General features: G+C 49.6%; 1 protein-coding gene across 3 annotated transcripts in view; it reads left to right on the top strand.

The window, feature by feature from the left end:
* BCORL1 (BCL6 corepressor like 1) overlaps window positions 1-20,885 on the top strand; it is a 62,694-nt gene that overhangs the window by 21,719 nt on the left and 20,090 nt on the right. For 2 of the 3 annotated variants that reach the window (XM_039250786.1, XM_039250787.1), the window contains exons 3-8: window positions 1,204-1,294; window positions 1,583-4,855; window positions 10,649-10,814; window positions 11,906-11,986; window positions 13,960-14,349; window positions 18,000-18,223. In XM_039250786.1, the coding sequence (XP_039106717.1) occupies window positions 1,204-1,294; window positions 1,583-4,855; window positions 10,649-10,814; window positions 11,906-11,986; window positions 13,960-14,349; window positions 18,000-18,223 (4,225 nt within the window). The remainder of the gene's footprint in view (window positions 1-1,203; window positions 1,295-1,582; window positions 4,856-10,648; window positions 10,815-11,905; window positions 11,987-13,959; window positions 14,350-17,999; window positions 18,224-20,885) is intronic. The other variant, XM_039250789.1, reaches the window with a different exon arrangement.

Genomic DNA, 20,885 nt, shown 5'->3' with positions numbered 1-20,885 from the left:
ATTTTCTAAGATTCTTACTCAAAATCTAGAGAAGACTTTTTAAAAAAAATGTTTTACTTATTTCTGAGAGAGAGAGAGAGAGAGAAAGAGCAGAGAGACAGCATGAGCAGGGGAGGGTCAGAAAGAGAGGGAGACAGAATCTGAAACAGGCTCCAGGCTCTGAGCTAGCTGTCAGCACAGAGGCACAGAGCCCAACACAGGGCTTGAACCCACGAACTGCGAGATCATGACCTGAGCTGAAGTCGGACACTTAACCGACTGAGCCACCCAGGCGCCCCTAGAGAAGACTTTTTTAGTAGGTTGGGGTTCAGTTATGTTCTTCTCCTTTGGAACTCAGCTCCCTGGTGTTCAGCCCTTCCCTTTCCAATATACCAACTTGAATTTGGAGTCTGTGGCCTTGCAGGCCTCCCTTTGGGATGGGAGTGGATGAGGGGAGAGTGGGGAGCTGGCAGTCATGGCGTGCAGGCAGGGATAGAAATTTAGGAGGGCAGGCACTGGCTGGAGTTCGGTGGTGCTTTAGAAAAGGAGAAGAGGTGCCCTGGAGGGAAAGAAGTCGTGCCCTTGAAATGCCCCCCAGCACCCAGTGACCTGGTGGCCTCAAATCAGTATCATTATGTGTCCTAATAAACGTGTACCTGCTCTCGGCAACCCCACCGGGTGAATAGGTGATGATTCACATTTAGTACATGACACACAATGGAGGTGGTTATTTGTTTTAGAAAAGGATTACCCTTATGATACCAGCAACCAGCTTCCCTTATAGACTTAAAATAAGAGTGTACTTAAGAGAAAACTCGTTTGCACGCCTTTTGAGATCTTCTGTGATTCACCTCTCCCCCTTTTGGCAATGCCCAGTACATCCTGGACAGTCACTTTGACGTGTAAGCTCCAGGGACAAAGCAAAGGTGCTGGGCTGTCCTCCGCACTCCTGGTGAAAGCCCCAGAAAAAAAAGGATACACAGCCCAAAGAGGGGAGTCCAGTCAGATTGGGCTCCCTTGCAAGAATTTGCAAAGCCGGGCATGGAGACTCTGGCTTATGACTTTGACCCCTCCAGTTCCTTGTGTTGTCCTCCCAGCCACCAAGGGAAGTGGGACAGGAAGGTTTTATGGGAACCCAGGCAGACAGGAGGTGTTCTGCCGAAGGTGGTGGTGGCCCAAAGGCTAGGCCTCATGGCTCTTCTCTGGTTGTGTCTCCCATGCTAGAAGAGCACCTCTTTCTGATGAGGAGTCCACGACAGGTGACTGCCAGCGCTTTGGATCTCAGGAGTTTTGTGTCAGCAGCAGTTTTTCCAAGGTAAGGGGCCATGTGGAGCCACATGTCGCCCGCCAAAGGGTGGAGCCAAACTGCCCGGGCAACGTGCCCAGTCTGCCATCCCAAGAAAGGGGGCAGGAAGGAACAGGGTATTTCCCAGGAGTTGCTGTATGTGAGACAGAAATTGGCCAGCTGCTCTTTGCTTCTGCTGAGACCCGGTTGGTCAAGTTGCAAAGAGGACCAGCAGTCACCTCTCGCGGGCCTTGGGACACTTGCACCATCCACAGCGAGCTAGCTAGCTAAGACGGGCACGCTGCTCTGTCGTTGCAGGTGGAGCTCACAGCAGTTGGAAGTGGCAGCAATGCCCGGGGGGCAGACCCAGATGGCAATGCAGCAGAAAAACTTGGGCACAAGTCAGAAGACAAGCCTGATGACCCTCAGCCAAAAATGGACTATGCTGGGAGCGTGGCGGAGGCCGAGGGCCTGTTAGTGCCACTGAGCAGCCCCGGAGACGGGCTCAAGCTTCCCACTCCCGACAGCGCTGACGCTGCCAGCAGCAGGGCAGACTGCTCTTGGGCTCCCCTCAACACCCAAATGAACAAACAAACAGACTGCTCAGCAGCTGGGGTGAAGGCTTTGGACTCTCGGCACGGTGTTGGGGAGAAGAATACTTTCATTTTGGCAACTCTGGGGACTGGAGTCCCTGTGGAGGGAACCCTGCCTCTGGTCCCCACTAACTTTAGTCCGCTGCCAGCCCCCATTTGCCCCCCAGCTCCCAGTTCGGCTTCCGTCCCCCCATCTGTTCCAGATCCATTCCAGGTTCCCCTCTCCGTCCCCACCCCTGTGCCCCACTCTGGGCTCGTTCCCGTCCAGGTCGCCACCTCGGTTCCAGCCCCATCCCCCCCCTTAGCACCAGTCCCAGCTCTGGCTCAGGCGCCACCGTCAGTGCCCACGCTCATCTCTGATTCGAACCCACTTTCGGTTTCAGCCTCCGTCTTGGTGCCCGTACCAGCTTCTGCTCCCCCCTCAGGTCCAGTCCCCCTGTCGGCTTCAGCCCCTACCCCCCTCTCGGTCCCGGTGTCGGCTCCTCCCTTGGCTCTGATCCAGGCCCCCGTGCCCCCATCCGCCCCAACCCTGGTCCTCACACCTGTCCCCACTCCAGTTCTGGCTCCCATGCCCGCGTCCACACCTCCGGCGGCTCCCGCCCCTCCGTCAGTGCCGATGCCCGCCCCAACCCCATCTTCTGGCCCACCTTCCACCCCCACCCTCATCCCTGCCTTTGCTCCCACGCCGGTGCCCGCGCCCACCCCAGCCCCAATCTTCACTCCGGCCCCCACACCTATGCCGGCCGCCACACCGGCTGCCATTCCCACCTCTGCACCCATCCCAGCCTCCTTTAGTTTGAGCCGAGTATGTTTTCCTGCAGCTCAGGCACCAGCTATGCAAAAAGTACCCCTGTCCTTTCAGCCAGGGACAGTACTGACCCCGAGCCAGCCGCTGGTATATATCCCACCTCCGAGCTGTGGACAGCCGCTCAGTATGGCCACACTGCCAACCACCCTGGGAGTCTCCTCCACTCTCACACTCCCTGTCCTGCCTTCCTACCTTCAGGACAGGTGTCTCCCCGGTGTGCTGGCCTCCCCAGAGCTACGGTCTTACCCATATGCATTTTCTGTTGCCCGGCCTCTGACTTCAGATTCTAAGCTGGTCTCTCTAGAGGTGAACAGGCTTCCCTGTGCTTCCCCGTCCAGCAGCACCAGCACCCAGCCTGCACCTGATGGGGTCCCCGGGCCTTTGGCAGATACTTCCCTGTCTACTACTTCTGCCAAGGTGCTTTCAACCCCACAGCCTTTGCTGCCAGCCCCCAGTGTGAGCTCAGCCCCGCCACACCCTGCCAAGATGCCAGGTGGTGCCGAGCAGCAAACAGAAGGGACTTCCGTCACCTTCTCTCCCCTCAAGTCACCTCCGCAGCTGGAGCGAGAGATGGCGTCTCCACCTGAATGCAGTGAGATGCCCCTCGACCTCTCCTCCAAGTCCAACCGCCAGAAGCTTCCATTGCCGAACCAACGCAAGACACCCCCCATGCCCGTGTTGACCCCTGTGCACACCAGCAGCAAAGCCCTCCTCTCCACAGTCTTGTCTAGGTCTCAGCGCACAACCCAGGCTGCTGGTAGCAATGTCACCTCATGCCTGGGCTCCACTTCCTCTCCCTTCGTCATCTTTCCCGACATCGTGAGGAACGGGGACCCAAGCACCTGGGTGAAGAACTCAACTGCGCTGATCAGCACCATTCCTGGCACTTACGTGGGGGTGGCCAACCCAGTGCCCGCATCCCTGCTGCTGAACAAAGACCCTAACCTGGGCCTCAGCCGAGACCCCCGCCATCTCCCCAAGCAGGAGCCTATCTCCATCATTGATCAAGGAGAGCCCAAGAGCACTGGTGCCCCCTGTGGCAAGAAGGGTAGCCAGGCTGGGACTGAGGGACAGTCAAGCACAGTCAAACGTTACACCCCAGCCCGCATCGCCCCTGGGCTACCGGGGTGCCAAACCAAGGAGCTCTCTCTGTGGAAGCCCACAGGGCCAGCAAATATTTACCCACGGTGTTCAGTTAACGGGAAACCCACCAGCACCCAGGTCCTGCCTGTTGGCTGGTCACCATACCACCAAACGTCTCTGCTTTCCATTGGCATTTCCAGTGCTGGGCAGCTGACCCCCAGTCAGGGGGTGCCCATCAGGCCCACCAGCGTTGTTTCTGAGTTTTCTGGTGTGCCATCTCTCGGCCCCAGTGAAGCTGTGCATGGACTTCCAGAGGGGCAGCCGCGGCCTGGGGGCCCCTTTGCTCCAGAGCAGGACACTGGCACAAAGAACAAAACTTGCCGGATTGCTGCCAAGCCTTATGAAGAACAAGTCAACCCTGTCCTCCTGACTCTCAGCCCTCAGACAGGGACCTTGGCACTGTCTGTCCAGCCTAACAGTGGGGACATAAAAGTGAATCAGGGGCCTGAGGAATCAGAGAGCCACCTCTGCCCTGACAGCACTCCTAAGTTGGAAGGTCCCCAGGGAGCTTGTAGCCTGAAGCTGGCAGGAGACACGAAGCCTAAAAACCAAGTGCTGGCCACCTACATGTCCCACGAGCTTGTCCTGGCCACCCCCCAGAACCTGCACAAGATGCCCGAGCTGCCTTTGCTACCTCACGACAGCCGCCCCAAGGAGCTCATCTTGGATGTGGTCCCGAGCAGCAAGAGGGGCTCTGGCGCAGAGCTCTCACAGCTTGGAAGCCAGGTGGACCTGGGGCGGGTGAAAATGGAGAAGGTGGACGGTGATGTCGTCTTCAACTTAGCCACCTGCTTCCGTGCCGATGGCCTCCCAGCAGCTCCCCAGAGGGGCCAGGCTGAAGTTCGGAATAAGGCCGGGCAGGCTCGAGTGAAACAGGAAAGCGTGGGTGCCTTTGCCTGCAAGAACAAGTGGCAGCCAGACTCGGTGGTGCCCGATGGGGCAACTGAATCTCTGCCGCCCAAGAAGATGAAGTTTGGCAAAGAGAAGGATGCTGAGGAGCAGCAGCCACAAGCCAAGATCATAGTCCGGAGTTCCCATGGACCCAAGGTGAGTGCTGGGCTGAGGTCGAGGGCAGGGCTGGGACACCAGAGGTCTACTTTGTCCTGCAGATGTCAGCCTCCCATGGCAGTATTCTTGAGTAGCTCTGTGAACTGAACTGATTGGAAGACGTGTAAAGTGAATAATGACCTGCTGTCCCTTTCTAAGCCACATTTTCCATATATGGTCTTTTAGTGTCACGAGGGGCTTGTATTTTATAGGATGTGGGAAATGATTTTGTCCCTGAGGCCAGGGAAGCCATTGTCCCACACGACGTTGGAGAGCCAGAAGGGATTGATGAGGGAAATCAATTGATAACAGGCTTTTCCCACATGACCATTCTTCCTTTTTCTTTTCTGAGATGACTGCTGGCCTTGAGAACTTGGGATTCTCAAGGGGAGGGAAGGGGCCTTGTACAGGGCTGTCCTCTGCACCACTGGGGGTGCCTGCTTAGAATAGGCTGGGAGTTTTGTGGGGCTGGAGCCAATTCTGCTTCTGGGCTCATTTGCCAGTTTCCTACCCGCCCAGTGCTTGGTGGGAGGAGCAGCTTCAGGTTTCAGCCCATTGCGAATGCGGTTTGTAAGGCAGATGGGTGTCTGCATCTGGGTTCTTAATGGTGGCAGCGTTCTAGGCAAAAAGATGGGCCAAGAGGATTCAGTTTCGATCCAGTGGTACCCCAGAGGGGACCCAAAGGCTGCTGGTGATCCAAGAAAATTCTTGAAGCACTTGAAGATAGGGCTTGTCAAAAATATGGAGCAATTTAGGGGTGCCTGACTGGCTCAGTCAGAAGACCATGTGACTCTTGATCTTGGGGTCTGGAGTTCGAGCCCCACATTGGAGGTACAGATTATTTAAATAAATAAAACTTTTTTAAAAAAATAAGCAGTGATTTCAAGTTATGTTAAGAAGCCTTCAAATTGAATGTTGATACACACTAATGAACAGATATCTAGCCAGAGTGCCATGAATTTGGGTTTGTGGCAGAAACTCTTAGTCTTTTTTGGACTGTAAAGCATTTTGAGAAGCTTGTAAGACCCTGTCCACAGAAACAAGACCTCAGAATTGTGCCAATAATTTCAAGGAGTTCTTGGGCCCACCCCCTCCACAAAGCCAGCCCATGGACTCTGAATTAAGAACCCCAGGGATAGAGCTTGAGTGGGTTTTCTCAGTGACCACCTCTGTATGGCAGACATGCCAAGTAGGAACACAGGTCATGACATAGTAGAGCATATGTATAGCATTTACTCAAGTAGCTGTGATTAGTTCTTGGTAGTAATAAGGATAATAATTCAGGGGCACCTAGGTTGCTTAGTTGGTTAAGCGTCCGACTCTTGATTTTGGCTCAGGTCATGATCTTACAGTTTGTGAGATCGAGGCCCATGTCGAGCTCCACCCTGACAGTGCAGATCCTGCTTGGGATTCTTCCTCTCCCTTTTTCTCTGCCCCTCCCCTGTTCATGCGTGTGAGCTTGCATGCCCCCCCTGCCCTCTCTCTCTCAAAGTAAATAAATAAGCTTTAAAAAAAAGAACAGTAGGGGCACCTGGGTGGCTTAGTCGGTTAAACGTCCAACTTCAGCTCAGGTCATGATCTCACGGTTCATGAGTTCCAGCCCTGCATTGGGCTCTGTGCTGATACCTCAAGAGTCTGGAGCATCCTTCAGGTTCTGTGTCTCCCTCTTTCTCTGCCTCTCCCCCACTCACACCCTGTCTGTCTCTCTCTCTCTCTCTCTCAAAAATAAACAAATATTAAAAAATATTTATAAAAGAACAGTAATTCTTGTCATTATATGTATTATTGATATATATGTATATGTATATATATGAATATATATGTATATATGTATATGAATATATATGTGTATATCTATCTATCTATATATATATACAATATACTGAATGCTTTCTACAAATATCATCTAACTTAATCCTTACAATAACTCTATGAGGTGAATGCTATACCCAATTTAGAGACAGGAAAATGAAGGAAACACACTGAATGGGTAAGTTACTCAAAGTGAAACAGCTACTGAGTGGCAGAGCTAGAACTCAAACTCCAGTCATTGGCTCCAAAGTTCATGTTCATCTTCAGCTTTGCCACACTATCTTCTCTCCTTACGTATAGCTGTTTCACTAGCCACTGGCAAGTGTTTGTTGAGTGATTGCTACATGCCAGTCCCTCCCAGGCAGTGCGATACATCTTCAGGAGGGCGGCACAGTGTTTTGGTGAGGAGTATACTTTCTGGAGCCAAGCACAGTGCCCAAGTTTAAATCTTGGTCCTACTTTTCCCTAACTGTGTGGTTTTGGTTTAATGACTTAATCTCTCTGGCCCTCAGTTTCTTCATCTGTACAATGAGACAGTAATAGTGCCTCCTCATAGGGCTGTGTAAAGATTAAATGAGATGATGTTCTGAAATATCCAGAATAAGCAAATTGATAAGGGCATAAAGTAGAATAGTGGTTGCCTAAGTTTGGAGGAGACAGGGAAATGGGTATGGGGTTTCCATTTGGGGTAATGAAAAAGCTCTGGAACTAGATGATGGTTACACGACTCTGTGACTACTAAAAACCATTGAATTGTAAACTTAAGCAAATGAATTGTATGGTATATCTGAATAAATTACCTATCAATAACGTTGTTTAAAAAAAGGGTAAATGAGGTGACATATATGAATGCTTAGAACAGTGCCTGGCACATAGTAAGTGTTCAGTAAGTGTTTGTGGATGCTGTTGTTGTTGTTAGTATTGCCAACAAAATAGATGCAGTCCCTGCTCTCATGGAGCTTATGTCTTGCAGGAACTGTGATGACAGGCTGGCACTGCCCCCTATTATATTAGATGAACAGTTCATTGCACCCACTGACAGATACCCAGGTCAGAGAATAAAGTTACAAGATCAGGGGCCTTGCAGCATCCCTTAGCAGCTTCCTATAATGATTTACTAAATATCCATTTTAAGGGGAGACTAAGTAACTCAGATCTCTATTTTCTTGTCTTCCATTTTCCTGAGAAGGAAATTGTTGATAAACAAAGTAAGATCAGGGCTTCATTCAAAACAGCCCCTGTCAGGGTATGGCCAAGAATCAGAATAGTCTCCTGTCTCCTATACCACCTGCCCCAAGGCCTCATGGAATTCTGAAGGGCTGGTTGAATCATCAGCAAAGGAAGAGTTATGCTTCATCTGGTGCTGCGTGTGTTTTATTGTCTTGTCATCCTTTGGAAAATTCTTTGGAAAACCTTTCAAAACTCTGTTAACCAGAACATTCATCTTACATGGTTTCCCCAACCACCCAACTTTTTGCCTAAGTTGGAGCATGCAATATATTTTTACTCTCAGTGCTGCCCTTGCAGAACCTACAGACAGAAATCCATTCTAGATGTTCTGTTTTACTTGTTTTTGTCTGTCTTAGGGAATAAAAGTTAATGATCTGCACTTGAAAGAGCCAGCTAAAAATGATATTCAGAAATAAATAGGACATGTTCAGATTTATATGCATTTAACTTTATTCCCCCAACTTAAAGTGGTCTTTCTCTGGCCATTCCTGAAGGTGCGATTTTAAGCCAACAGTTCCCCATCTTTCTCTTTCCTCCTCCCCATCTTTTCTCTTTCTTTGTCCTAACACTTTGGTGTGTAGGAAGTAGCAGCGAGCAAAAGGGGGGAACTAAAACTTGAATGTTTAGCTCAGCCCTCTGCTAAGTAAGAAGCAGGAGTAGTTCACAGGATAGTAGGAGTCCCTGGAATTTGGTGGGGAATGGTGACTCCCTGACCCTGGAGAATTGAGACGCCCCCACCCAACACCCCAGAAAATGTTCTATTGATAAGACATCTACCATCCCCATAGCTGGAGCTAGACAGTAATAACCTTTTAGAAGGTGGCATGTGAGTCTGCTTAGGGGAAAGACTACTCTTCCTTTCTTCCTAGGGCCTGCTTTCATTGTTTCAATGTTTTGCTTATTCTGCACGCCCTGGATGCTAGAATACTAGAAATCCCTACCTTGCCCTATTTCTTGTTTGGTGGCATGGAGAGACCTCGAAGCTTGTGAGGATATGTGGCTGTTAGGCTGAGAGAGTTCTTGCGCTGTGTAAGCACATCCATTGTGCCTATCCAAGAGAGTGGGCTGAGCAGAAACAGTGGAGGACATGAGCAGGGAAGGAGAAGAGCGAGAGCTGCTGTGGAGAGGCCCAGGTGGGAGCCAGGAGCCCTAGGCCCCAGTCCCATTTCCACCAACTTTCTCACTGCAGACACAAATGAGCTAATTTTTTTTTTTTAGACTTTTTCACACTTATTTTTTTTAAAAATGTTTATTCTATTTTTTTTTTTACAAATAGTTTATTGTCAAATTAGTGTCCACATAACACTCAGTGCTCATCCCCACAAGTGTCCTCCTCCATGCCCATCCCCCCCTCCCCCCCACATCCATCAGTCCTCAGTTTTTGTCAGCATTCAAGAGTCTCTCATGGTTTGCCTCTCTCCCTTTCCCCCACCATTTCTGCCCTTCTTCTCCCCCTTGTTCCTCCGTCAAGTTCCTCCTAATCCTCCTATATGTGCAAACATGTGATATTTGTCCTTCTCTGCCTGACTTATTTTCGCTAAGCATAATACCTTCAAGGTCCATCCATGTTGCTACACATGGCCAGATTTCATTGTTTCTCATTGCCATGCAGTATTCCATGGTATAGATAAACCCCATCTTTTTGATCCATTCGTCCGATGATGGACACTTAGGCTCTTTCCATGTTTTAGCTATTGTAGAGAGTGCTGCTATGAACATTGGGGTACATGTGCTCCTATGCCTCAGCATTTCTGTATCCCTTGGGTAAATTCCTAGCAGTGCTATTGCTGGGTCATAGGGGAGTTCTACTGTTAGTTTCCTTAGAAACCTCCACACTGTTTTCCAGAGGGGTTGTACCAGTTTACATTCCCACCAACAGTGTAGGAGGGTGCCCGTTTCTCCACATCCTCGCCAGCATCTCGAGTTCTCTGATTTGCTCAACAAATGAGCTAATTTGTAGATTTGCCTGGTACGTGGCAGTCACACATGGGGCTGTGTGTTGCCCTGGACAAATTTGTGTAACATCTTTGTCTTGGAGCCTCAGTTTCCTTGTCTGTTCAATGGGGATGATAATAGCTTCTCCTTTTGGGGTTATCAGGAAGATCAGATCAAATAACAGAGAAGAGAACATTTTGAGATGTTGACAGTGCTGCGGCACGTAAAGTAACATTATTAATAATACCTCGGCCTTTTCATTGTCTTTCGTCAAGTATGGGGAGATTTGAATTGCTCCTTTATCATGCCTTTCTTCTCACCTTCATTGAGTCTATTTTCTGGTATTAAATTACACATGGAAATAGACTGTTTTTCTTCAGTTGGCCTGGACTAAGAATTGTTTTCAATTGGTGATAGTACCATTCTCAGTGAAGTTATTTGAGCAATGTAGTCAGTCACCCATCTTGCTAAAGAGGCATTTTTGTTTTCTGCCCATCTCTATTGCTGTTTGCATGGACCTCACCTTCTGGCACCTTTGAAACTGACTTCAGGTGTTCACGGTGCTTATGAATGCAGACTCTGTAGACCTGTAAATACGATGGGGTGTGGATATCTATAGGGATTAGCTAAGCCACTGAATTCAGTCCGGAAAAGCCTCTGTAGCCCAGTGTGGAAGGCAGCAGGTGGCCCCTTCCCCTTGCTCCCACCTGGGCAGCTCATGTCCACGTGTCCAGTGGGGGACCAGACTTCCCATTGGGAAGGCTTTCTTAAGAAGCAACACTGACCTCAGACCTAACTCTCTCTGCCTTTCCACAGTGCCGGAAGCCACCTAGTGACCCCCAGGAACCCACCAAGAAGAGCCCCAGGGGGGCTTCAGATTCAGGAAAAGAGCACAATAGAGTCAGGGTAAAGCACAAGCACCGGAAGCCAACAAAGCCGGATTCCCAGTCTCCAGGAAAACGAGCTGATGGCCACGAGGAAGGTAGGCTCCACAGGTCCTGGCCCCCCCTGGGCTGAGCTGCAGAGGGCTCCCTGGGGGCAGGTTAGTGGTTGGGGGTGGATAGCTCTGGACTGCCCAGAAAAGTCCAGAGAAAGACTCCCTCACTATGGAAGGGAGTTGTAATTTATACCTCTGAAATCAGAAGGAAGGGCAAAGGGAGAAGGGGCTTATTCTCTTCCCCCTGGTCACTAGAATAAGGTACACTCTGAGGACCAAAGAAAGTGGTTTTCAGACAGACAAAAGTCAGTCCTACAACAGAGTAGCCAACCCATTACCCTGCAACGGGTCTAAGGTTAGAGAAGAAACAGGCTTCATGAAGACTGAGACTGAAACAGCAGGGGGGAGGTTCATTACACCTTTTTCTCTATCTTTGGTATATTTGAAAACTCCCATTATAAAAATTTAAAAATTAATACCTAGCTAACTAGCCATAAGGGAAATCCTAAACCCTTTACTTAGGGACACACAGTATGTTTGGAGTAGGGAAGTATGTACTTGACCTGTACGCTCTGTCACTCCTAGTTCCTTGGTGCCCTCATCAGAGAGAGCTGCCCAGGCAGTGCCGCAGACAGTAGCCTGTTTTCATGGCCTTGCCTGTCTGACATGACCCGCCTCTTCCTACTCTGTTCTTATATGGGAGTGTTCCCTTGTCCACTGCTCCCTGCTCCCATCTTCCTGCTTCGCTCAGTTCTCTAAGATCCGTTGAGGTTGCCCTTCTCTGGGACCTGCTCCAGCTCACTTATAACTTGGTGGAGGTGCAGAAGCCCCGTAGTCATGCAGGCAGCCAGGCCTTCAACTTTTCTGGCATGCTGGCAAATCGATTCTGTACACAGCCTTTTTTGGAGTCAGCAAAAATGACCCAACTCCCAGTTTTCAGAAACCACCGGGCAGTGCTCCTTCTCTAAGAGATGCATGTAGGTGATAGCACAAAGAGAGCTAACAGATGCGACCTGGGGAAAACACAAGACCCGCTCCCCCTTGATGTTTCCATCTGAGGCCCTCAGGGTGCTTTCAGTCCTTTGACTCTGATTGTGATATTTCTACCTTCTGCCCTGCAACCACACATTGCTCAGGTTCCTTGGAGAAGAAAGCAAAGAGCAGTTTCCGTGACTTCATCCCTGTGGTTCTGAGCACGCGGACGCGCAGTCAGTCTGGTGAGTGAGTGAGTCTGAAGCCGTGGCCCATCTTGGCACTTCTCTGCAAAGAGAGATAGAAATCTGGTGGAGTCATTTCACCACTAGTCCAGGTGGAGAGTTGGGAATCTGGTTCACTGTGCTAAGATGCCCTGCTCCTTGCAGAGACAAGAGAGCCCAGGGTGGGGAGAGGGTGCATTGCCCGCAATTTTAGGACTGTTTGCTTAGCTCTTCCTAACAGGGATTTGACATCTCTTGTTGGCAGCCGATGGTGGAAAGAGGAAAGGCCTGTGCCGCTCAGGAAAATTGACCCGCTCCACACTTGGGCCTCTCATGATTATTGGAGCCAGTCTCAGGCACGGACATATAACCTTTGGGTTTATTGCCCTATGTGACAGGCGTCAACAAAATTGGAAATGGTCGTTGAGTTATCAGAACCAGTAGAATCACATTTGGTCCCCTGAATTTGTATTCAGTGTCTAAAAGAAGATAGCTGCTCCCAGCTACCACTATTGTCTGCTAGCCTCCATGTTAGTTCATAGCCCTGGAAGTGGTTGCCCTGGTTCACCCATATTTCCATGCAAAGTGGATAGAATGGGGAAGCAGGGCACAGTGTAAACTCATCTATCTGACATTCTATTAACTGGCACTCAGCACATGGAGAATGCAGTGATAATTGGAGCTCATAATGACGACCTGGAGGCCTCGCAAAATCCTGAAGTGTCTTCTGAATCATCAAAGAGTGATTACATTATGCCCAGTCCCGTTTTACTGTTAAACACATTGTACTGTATTTGATTCTTTGGAAATTGGTGATCCCTGTGTGATCTCTATGGTGATTCCATATTAACCAGAATATTAGATTAACCAGAACACTTCGTTCCCTGCCTGGTCTGTATATGGAAAGTTTGCTGGATATTTGCTGTCTTTGAGTGGTCTGACTGACTTGAAGCTTTGGTTGAGGGATGTTCTCTTTGCCTCGAACCATTTCTTTCTTCTGCTGACCTCACTTGTGTTTGGGGATTGTCAAGTTAATAGTGAGTCCTTGGGAGAAAGATGGTGGTGTCTCAGAGCTGCTTCTAAAGAAGACTGTCAGATCTGCAGTTGTGCTAAAACCAGGCCAATTTAGGGTTGTACTTTTGTTGTTAGCAGAGTTGAAGGAAGGGGTGTGGATGAAAATGGCCTCTCGGCCAGGGGGTGGGGGAAGGCAGGAAAGGTACCCTCATGCTGGGGTTGTCTGGGAGGAGGGGGATGTGCCTGCCCAATGGTGAGGAACAGCTGCAGAAGGGAGGAGGGGGGGCAGGGAGAGAGCTCCACCCCTGGACTCTTGGCCACTCAATAGGAGGTGGGGTCAATGTAAGGGAAGAGGGCCTGGTAGAGGAGCATCTGGGTGGGACTAACTCAGGCTGTGTCACAGGAAAGGACTCCTTGCTTTGCTTTTCCTGAGACTCTTCTTTTGTGACGATTCTGCTTGTCCAGGGTGGCTTTGTCAGAGAGATTGGTGGTCACTTAGTGGGCAGGGGTGGGGGTGCCATGCCGATCTGCCCTCCCTTACCCGCCACTGAACCCTAATTTCCCAAAGGGCAGAGACCTGTGGCCCCCACCTGTACCTCACATAATGCTTGGCGTCTTGTAAGCACTAAGAGTTTGTGCATTGAATTAAAGTCACAGCAACATGGATGAGGAAGGGCATATGTTTTGGATACTCGATATTTGTGTGGTATATTGAACTCTGTAAAGTGCTTATGGGCAAATTATCTCATTTGAGCCTCAAAACAGTCCTTTGAGGCCAGTAAGGCAGAGAACAGTGTCCCCGTTTTAATAGAGGAGGAAACAGAAGTGAAGGAACTTTCCCAGAGCACACAGCTAATAACTGGCAGAGCCTGAACTTGAACTCAGACCTTCAAGCTTCTAATCCAGGGCACTTGCTTCGACACCGTACTCTTTGTCCTTTGAAGAGGTACCTGACCGTCCTCTGTACATCCCGTCCACAGGAAGCATCTGTAGCTCCTTTGCTGGTATGGCAGACAGTGACATGGGAAGCCAGGAAGTCTTCCCCACAGAGGAGGAAGAAGATGTGACCCCCACCCCAGCTAAGCGTCGAAAGGTGAGAAAGACCCAACGGGACACTCAGTATCGCAGCCACCATGCCCAGGACAAGACTCTCCTGAGCCAGGGCCGCCGGCACCTGTGGCGAGCCCGAGAAATGCCCTGGAGGACAGAGGCTGCCCGGCAAATGTGGGACACCAATGAGGAGGAGGAGGAAGATGAGGAGGAAGGCCTGGTGAAGAGGAAGAAGAGGAGACGACAAAAGAGCCGAAAATATCAGACTGGGGAGTACCTGACAGAGCAAGAAGAAGAGCAGCGGCGGAAAGGGAGAGCAGGTAAGGCTGGCTGGGGGCTGCTGCCCCAGTGAGCTGCTGTCACTCGTCCCCAAACCACAGTGACTCTGGCTTCTGGGGACCCTCGGGCATCCTGGGTGTTCTCACCTCTGCCTTCTCTTCGCCAGCCAAAAGTCTCTGCACCCCTAGAAACCTGGTGCTATGAGCTCCAGCTGCCAGAGGTGGTCACTCAACTCCAGTCCCCAGGTTTTGGCTTGGGGTTGAGATTGAATGAGTTTGGACTGACCTGCAGGTGAGCAGAGGGCATGAAGGCCCGAGCCCTCCAATTTCGTGTAAAAGTCTGAACCTGTGAACAAGGCCACGGTGGCATCCTTGGCATGGGACAAGTTGATACCAGGGAGTTCCCTGGTTGGCTTGAGGGAGCTGGGTCTTGGGAGGCTGGGTTCTCTGTCCTAGAATCCTGGGTTCAAGAAGAAAGAGGCATTCATTGGCTGCCTTTCCTGGGATACCTTCAGCCCCTTCACTAAAAAGAAGTACAAAGTTTCCTCAACTTAACAGAAGAACTTCAAGTAGAAGCGGGCACATTACTTTCTCAATTAAAGCTACAAAGGTTATTAAGAGGCAGAGTGAAGCTTTGAGGTGACCCGAGGTGGCATCATTTTTGTTGGACCTGAGTTGGAAAAGCAGGCAGCCCAAGGAGAAAACCAGGCTCTCTTTGCCTACGTCACATACCATAATATGCAATCATGGACTGTCACCAAGGCTAATATCAGTATGTTCTGCTAAGTACTGTTCGGACTCATTTCTTTCTTTCTTTTTTTTTTTTTTTTTTTTGGTCGGTGGGGTGGGCCCATTTCTGTAGTGGATTTCCAGATGAGCAAGAAGTGTATCTCTGGGTTCCATAAGAGCATGTCTGTCTCTCACTGTCTTTCTCTGACTTCTGCCCTTGAAGCAACAACTGATTGTCTCTGATAAGGTATTTATCCTGAGCTAATGGGAAACATCTACATTCTCCCTGTTAGTGAGCACTGAATACCTGCCTTCTGAGGAGGCAGTAGATTCTGGATTTACTGTCATGCAAAGGAGGCCAGCCGTCATTTCCGGCTCTGTTTAAGCAGAGATATATATGGTACCATTCCTATGCTTCAGAGAGCAATTGAGCTAATTTTCCTCAACTGTGTGAGAGAGCGGGGATAATTTTCCCTTTTTCCTGCCAGAGCCATAAGGGATTGATCAAGAAAGAGGTGTCAAGCTGTTGGTCTCAGCTGCTTGTGTTAGGATGAAGAAGAGCTTTAGTATCACCCAGTCTTTTCTAATGAGAGCTGGTTTCCTAGAAGATTGGGCAGTACTTATGGAACCTACTGCCTTTGGAATCAGAAGAACCTTCAAGGCGACCTGGTCCTGTTTTCCACCCAAAGCAGAGATCTCTACAGCACTGTGGACAATAGCCTTTACTTAAACACCTCCAGGAGTATGGAGAACACCACTTAGCAATACATCTTATTTGATTTGGGGGAAGCTTTAGTTGTTGGAAAGTAGGTCATTCTCCCTCCGTGTGTGTGTCTAACGGTGTTGAATCGAGGCTCTTGGCTTTGGCATACAGTTTGGATACCTTCTTCCAGATCTAATGGTGACCTCTTCAGGAAGGGATTGCCTGGCAAATGTCTCTTCTCCAGAAAGCTCTGATCCCTCCTAGTACTACCTATCTTTCAGGTTGACATCATGGAGTCAGGCAGAAGCCAAACTAGACAGGTCACCTTACTTCTGTCTGAGTGTCATGACCTTCCCTTTTGTTCTGGACTTGGGTATCTCCCATCTTGACCTGCAGAGGAGATAGGAAGAGCCACTTCCACTCACACACCTGCTACTTCCACTCTGTTTCTTTCCTGCTACTGTGAAGTTCTTGCTCCACTACAATTTATTCAACTCCAGAACCCTCCCTGCCCTGGGTAAATGGGTTAAGGGGCTGCTGCTTTCCTGTGGCAGTGAATGCTGTAATACGGCTTCCCCATGTTTGCTGAGGTCCTCCCTCATAAGGCACCATTCTGTTCCTTCCTCTTTTGCCTCAGCCCGGGCTTGTTGCATCAAAAGTCCTGGTTTAGAATGTTCTGGTTAGAATTGCTGTTAGAAGCTATCTAACACCATAGTTCATGGATAGGTGTGGGGACCCACTGGTGGGTCAGGGCTAGTTGGGAGAAGGGGGTTGCATGATAGCTGGCCTACGAGCTGTGTGTAACCTGTAGCCAGTTCCTCATACTCTAGTGATGGCTCCCACATCTGGATTTGCCCTTGGTAATGTCACATGTGAGAGCACATGCCAAGGTCAAGGGAGGTGAGTTAGAACTCTTGGATCTTGCTCAACCCCCTTGTTTTCACAAATTGGAGAAACTGAGGCTGCAGCTATTTGTTTCCAGACATACTGATCTTCTGTCGTGTACTGGACATGGTGGTCAGTCCTGTGGGGGAAGTAAAGAACACATGGGCATGGCCCTCCCTAAAAAGCTTGCGATGAAATAATGTGGTAAGGATGCCTCACTCTTTATAATACCTTTTAAAGGGGTTTTGTGTATGTTACTTCATCTAATTTTCCCACCGGTCCTCTGATGTGGATTATATTCGGACATTGAAACTGAGGCTCTGGGAGATTGTGACTTGCCTCCAGCCAATTATACAGCTAGTGGTCAAGCCCTACAGACCCTACAAGTCTGTCCTAATGCTCATGTGTAGGGGGGATAGATTGGGTCTACCCTTACCTCTTAACTAATATTACTGTTATGTGCCTCTCAGGGATTGGTGCTCTAGATTTGGAAAGAACTGTCAAAATCACAACCACACTTTTCTTTAATGTTTATTCATCTTTGGAAGAGAGGGAGGAAGACTGAGTAGGGAAGGGGCAGAGAGACAGAAAACAGAGGATCTGAAGTGGTCTCTGAGAGCAAAAAGCCCAATGTGGGCTCAAACTCATGAATCCCAAGATTATGATCTGAGTGGAAGTTGGACGCTTGACTGACTGAGCCATCCAGGTGCCCCACAACACTGCTTGAAGCAAGGAAGTACTTCGTCTAGTGAGCTGTGGCTAGAATTAGAGATGGCGCCCAGTGTATTCCAGTGACTTGCGACTGCCCACCAGCTAAGTAGGCCTGCGGCACCTTCTGGTTTCAGGGAGTTTCTGTGGCTTTGATATTTGTGTCCTCAGAGAGTGACCAACCAGGCTGTCAGGTGGGTGAGCTGAGGCTATGAAGGAAGACATCTCTGGTTACTCCCCACCCGGGTGTGCTTCATACTTTGGTGAAGCAGAGCCACTAAATTTGCTTTCATAATGGAATGGAGAAAGAGACAAAGAGTATGGGGGAAAAGCTGAAAAGAAAGTTGTGACTTGCTCTGGGCTATGGGGGAAATCGTTTAAAACTACCCTCATCTTCGGTACAGCCAGATGGGCCGCCCCCTGCTGGCAGGTTTGGGAGTCATCAGCTGCTTGGAGTGGAGGGACTTTGATGTTGAAGTATGGTGTCCATTTGAGAAGCATTTAGTGGAATCATCAGCACCACACTATCACATACTGGTAGCTGATAGTTACACAACTTTGCACTGAGATTCTAATCCCCAAAGCTTCTGATTCATCTTAGAGGAAGGCATCGCTTTTCTGTGTTCCATTTCCCTGACATCCATTCTTTCCTGTTTCTTGCCTTCAGATTTAAAGGCCCGCAAGCAGAAGACTTCCTCCCAAAGTTCGGAGCACCGCCTCAGAAACAGAAACCTTCTTTTGCCCAGCAAAGCCCAGGGGATCTCGGATTCACCAAATGGTTTCCTCCCGAATAATCTGGAGGAGCCAGCCTGCCTTGAAAGTTCAGAAAAGCCATCAGGAAAACGAAAGTGCAAGACCAAGCACATGGCAAATGTCTCAGAAGAGGCAAAGGTACGTTGCCAGTGAGGGAAGTTGGGGTGAGGGGAGCAGGCTAGGGCCTCAGGCTTTCCACAAGCTCCTTGATGAATGGTCCTCTGAGTGAGTGACTGGATGGAAAGGACCAAATTAACCCATATTTATTCCAGTATTTTGAGCTAGTCCTAGAAAAATTGGGGGTTGCATTTGAAAAATGGAAACTAAAGTTATAGCTAACAATAAGAGTCTGTAAACTCTCAGGTTTGGCTCATGATGGCTTTTCTTCAACAATCTTTGGATCTCCTTTGAGTTAAGGAAGAGTTGAAGAATATGGCAGGATGTTAGCCTGAATAGCTTGTTAATATCCAATCAAGAAGCTTTTGTCTGGGCTTAACTCACTTGAAACCAATCAGAGAGCTTTCTGAATCAATCAAGGTAGAAAACAGCTTGTAGAAGCAAGGATGTTGATGTCCAGACAAAGGTTGCTTGGGGGTTGGGCTGAAGGAGCTCTAGCTGCCCTTCCCCACACCCAACTCTCCAGTTCCTTTGCTTCTTGGCCCCTCACCAATCAGTAGCCAGGCCAGCATTCTAGAACCCCTATTCATAGTTGACATCTTTTTTTGGTCTGATGTTCACAACATTGGTTTTAAGTTCCACATTGTACCATTCGAAGAAAAACCACGTGGTCCTCAGTCTTCCATGAGCTTTACATTTGAGAGAAGTGAATGGGGTGCCTGCGTGGCTCAGTCGGTTAAGCGACTGACTTTGGCTCAGGTCATGATCTCACAGTTCGTGGGTTTAAGTCCCGCGTCGGGCTCTGTGCTGACAGCTGGCTCAGAGCCTGGAGCCTGTTTCAGATTCTGTCTGTATCTCCTTCTCTCTCTGAACCTCCCCTGCTCACGCTGTCTCTCTCTCTCTCTCTCTCTCGCTCTCTCGCTCTCTCTCAGAAATAAATAAAACATTAAAATTTTTTAAAAAAAGAAGTGAAGGTCCAGGTTCAAACGTATAACCATTATATATATTTGTCATCGGCAACCAAAAAAGGGTCATATTGGGTTTGTTTGGTGGTTGTAACTTTAACAGCTCTTTCCAGCTCCAGAGCAGGGATCCCTGAGTGGCACTGGCAAAAGGCAGGAGACTCAGGGGCTCATCTCCCCCTCCTTCCCCTGTCCCCCTCCCTCTCCTGGAATCTGGTTCCAGCTTAGACAAGGTACTCAAGCCTATTTCCTCATCTTTAAAAATGGAGATGATACTCCATGTCCTTTCCATCTCACAAGGGTGCTTGGGGAACAAAAGGAGGCAATGGATGTAAAAGGCTTTGATAACCGTAAAGTGCTCTTTGAGGTTGGTGTGCATCCTCAAGCTTCAGGTTGAGGCAGGGATGAGAGACCAGAGGCACAGAGTGGCAAGGTAGCAGTGACCATTCCCTCAGACCCCCAGAAGGGCGGGGTGGGGGAAGGAATAAAGAAGTCTGGTCTGTGCTGAGTGTTTCCGTTCACATGGTTGTTCTTAATTCCCACAGTGGCTGTAGTCACTGTTGTCCTCATTTTTTGGTGAGGACACCAAGGCTCAGGGAGGTTAGGGGACTTTCAGGAGGTTACTCAGTGGTCACGAGTGACAAAGTTGGGACATGAAGCAGGCCTGACTGCCGCAGCTCTTTCCACATGCCTCTACCCTGTGAATGGGTAGCTTCAGTCTGTACCTGGGAGACACCAGGGGAGGGTGTGGCCAGGCAGGGATACACGGCAACCCTGAGCAACTCTGCTGAAAGGTGGGTATCCCCTTCCTCTTCCCTGCTCCTCCCCAGACACTCAGATGGCCCTGTCCCACACAAAGGTGACCAGCCGCCTGACGTTCAGCAGCACACGCTGATAGTTGTGCCTGGTTATTCTGCCTGGCAGTGTCCCTCCCAGAGAGGTTTTGTCCCTTCACGGGACCTCCCTTTCTCCCTCTAGCCTTTCTTTTTCTCCCAGTCACCACCACCGGCTCTGGTTGCCCCCATGGCATAGTGCTTTGTAGTGAGAAGCAAGGCGGGGGGAGGGCGGGGGATGTGCCCGCAACACTAAAGCTGGGGCGTTGGCCGAAGGCTTCTTCCTTCTTCCCACAAGGGCTCTGAGCCAGGGAAGGGGAGGGGGACCCCATTTGTTCTTGCTCCCCCCCTCTCAGGCAGCCTCCCTTGTCTCTGGCAGCTCTTGCCCCCAGAGGAAGAGTTACCCTTTGGCTCCTGGCTTGGCTTAGCAAAAACCTAGGCACTTTACCCAGCATCTTCCAGTATTGCCATTATATACCTCTACCCTCATGGCCATAGAGCAACACTCTACACTCATAGCCAGTGCCTTCCCACTAGTGACTGTACCTCTCTGCCTTTTTGAGATGGGGATGGATAGCAGCTCTGGTTGTCTTGGGATTTACCAGAAGAAACAAATTGCCCTGGGTTCTCAGCTTTTCCCTGCTGACATTCCTTTCCTGGCTTCATGATTTTCTAGGCAACTTTTCTGTGTGCTTAGGGCCCTGCACATAGCTGGCTTGAATCAAGTCAACAGATGTCTGTTGTGGTGATGTGTCCAGCCATGGGTTAAGTGCTGTAAGGAACAAAATAGAAGATAACAATATGAACCCTGCCCCCAAGGAGCTTAAAACCTAGCAAGGGAGGCCAGACTTGTCCATGAAACAGTGGAAAGAAAAGTCAAGCATTAGG

The sequence above is a fragment of the Hyaena hyaena genome, unplaced genomic scaffold (genome assembly GCF_003009895.1).
Source record: "Hyaena hyaena isolate Hyena2069 unplaced genomic scaffold, ASM300989v1 scaffold_383, whole genome shotgun sequence".
Classification (NCBI taxonomy): domain Eukaryota; kingdom Metazoa; phylum Chordata; class Mammalia; order Carnivora; family Hyaenidae; genus Hyaena; species Hyaena hyaena.
The sequence above is the reverse complement of the archived record's forward strand: the minus strand, read 5'-3'. Positions and strand labels throughout refer to the sequence as shown.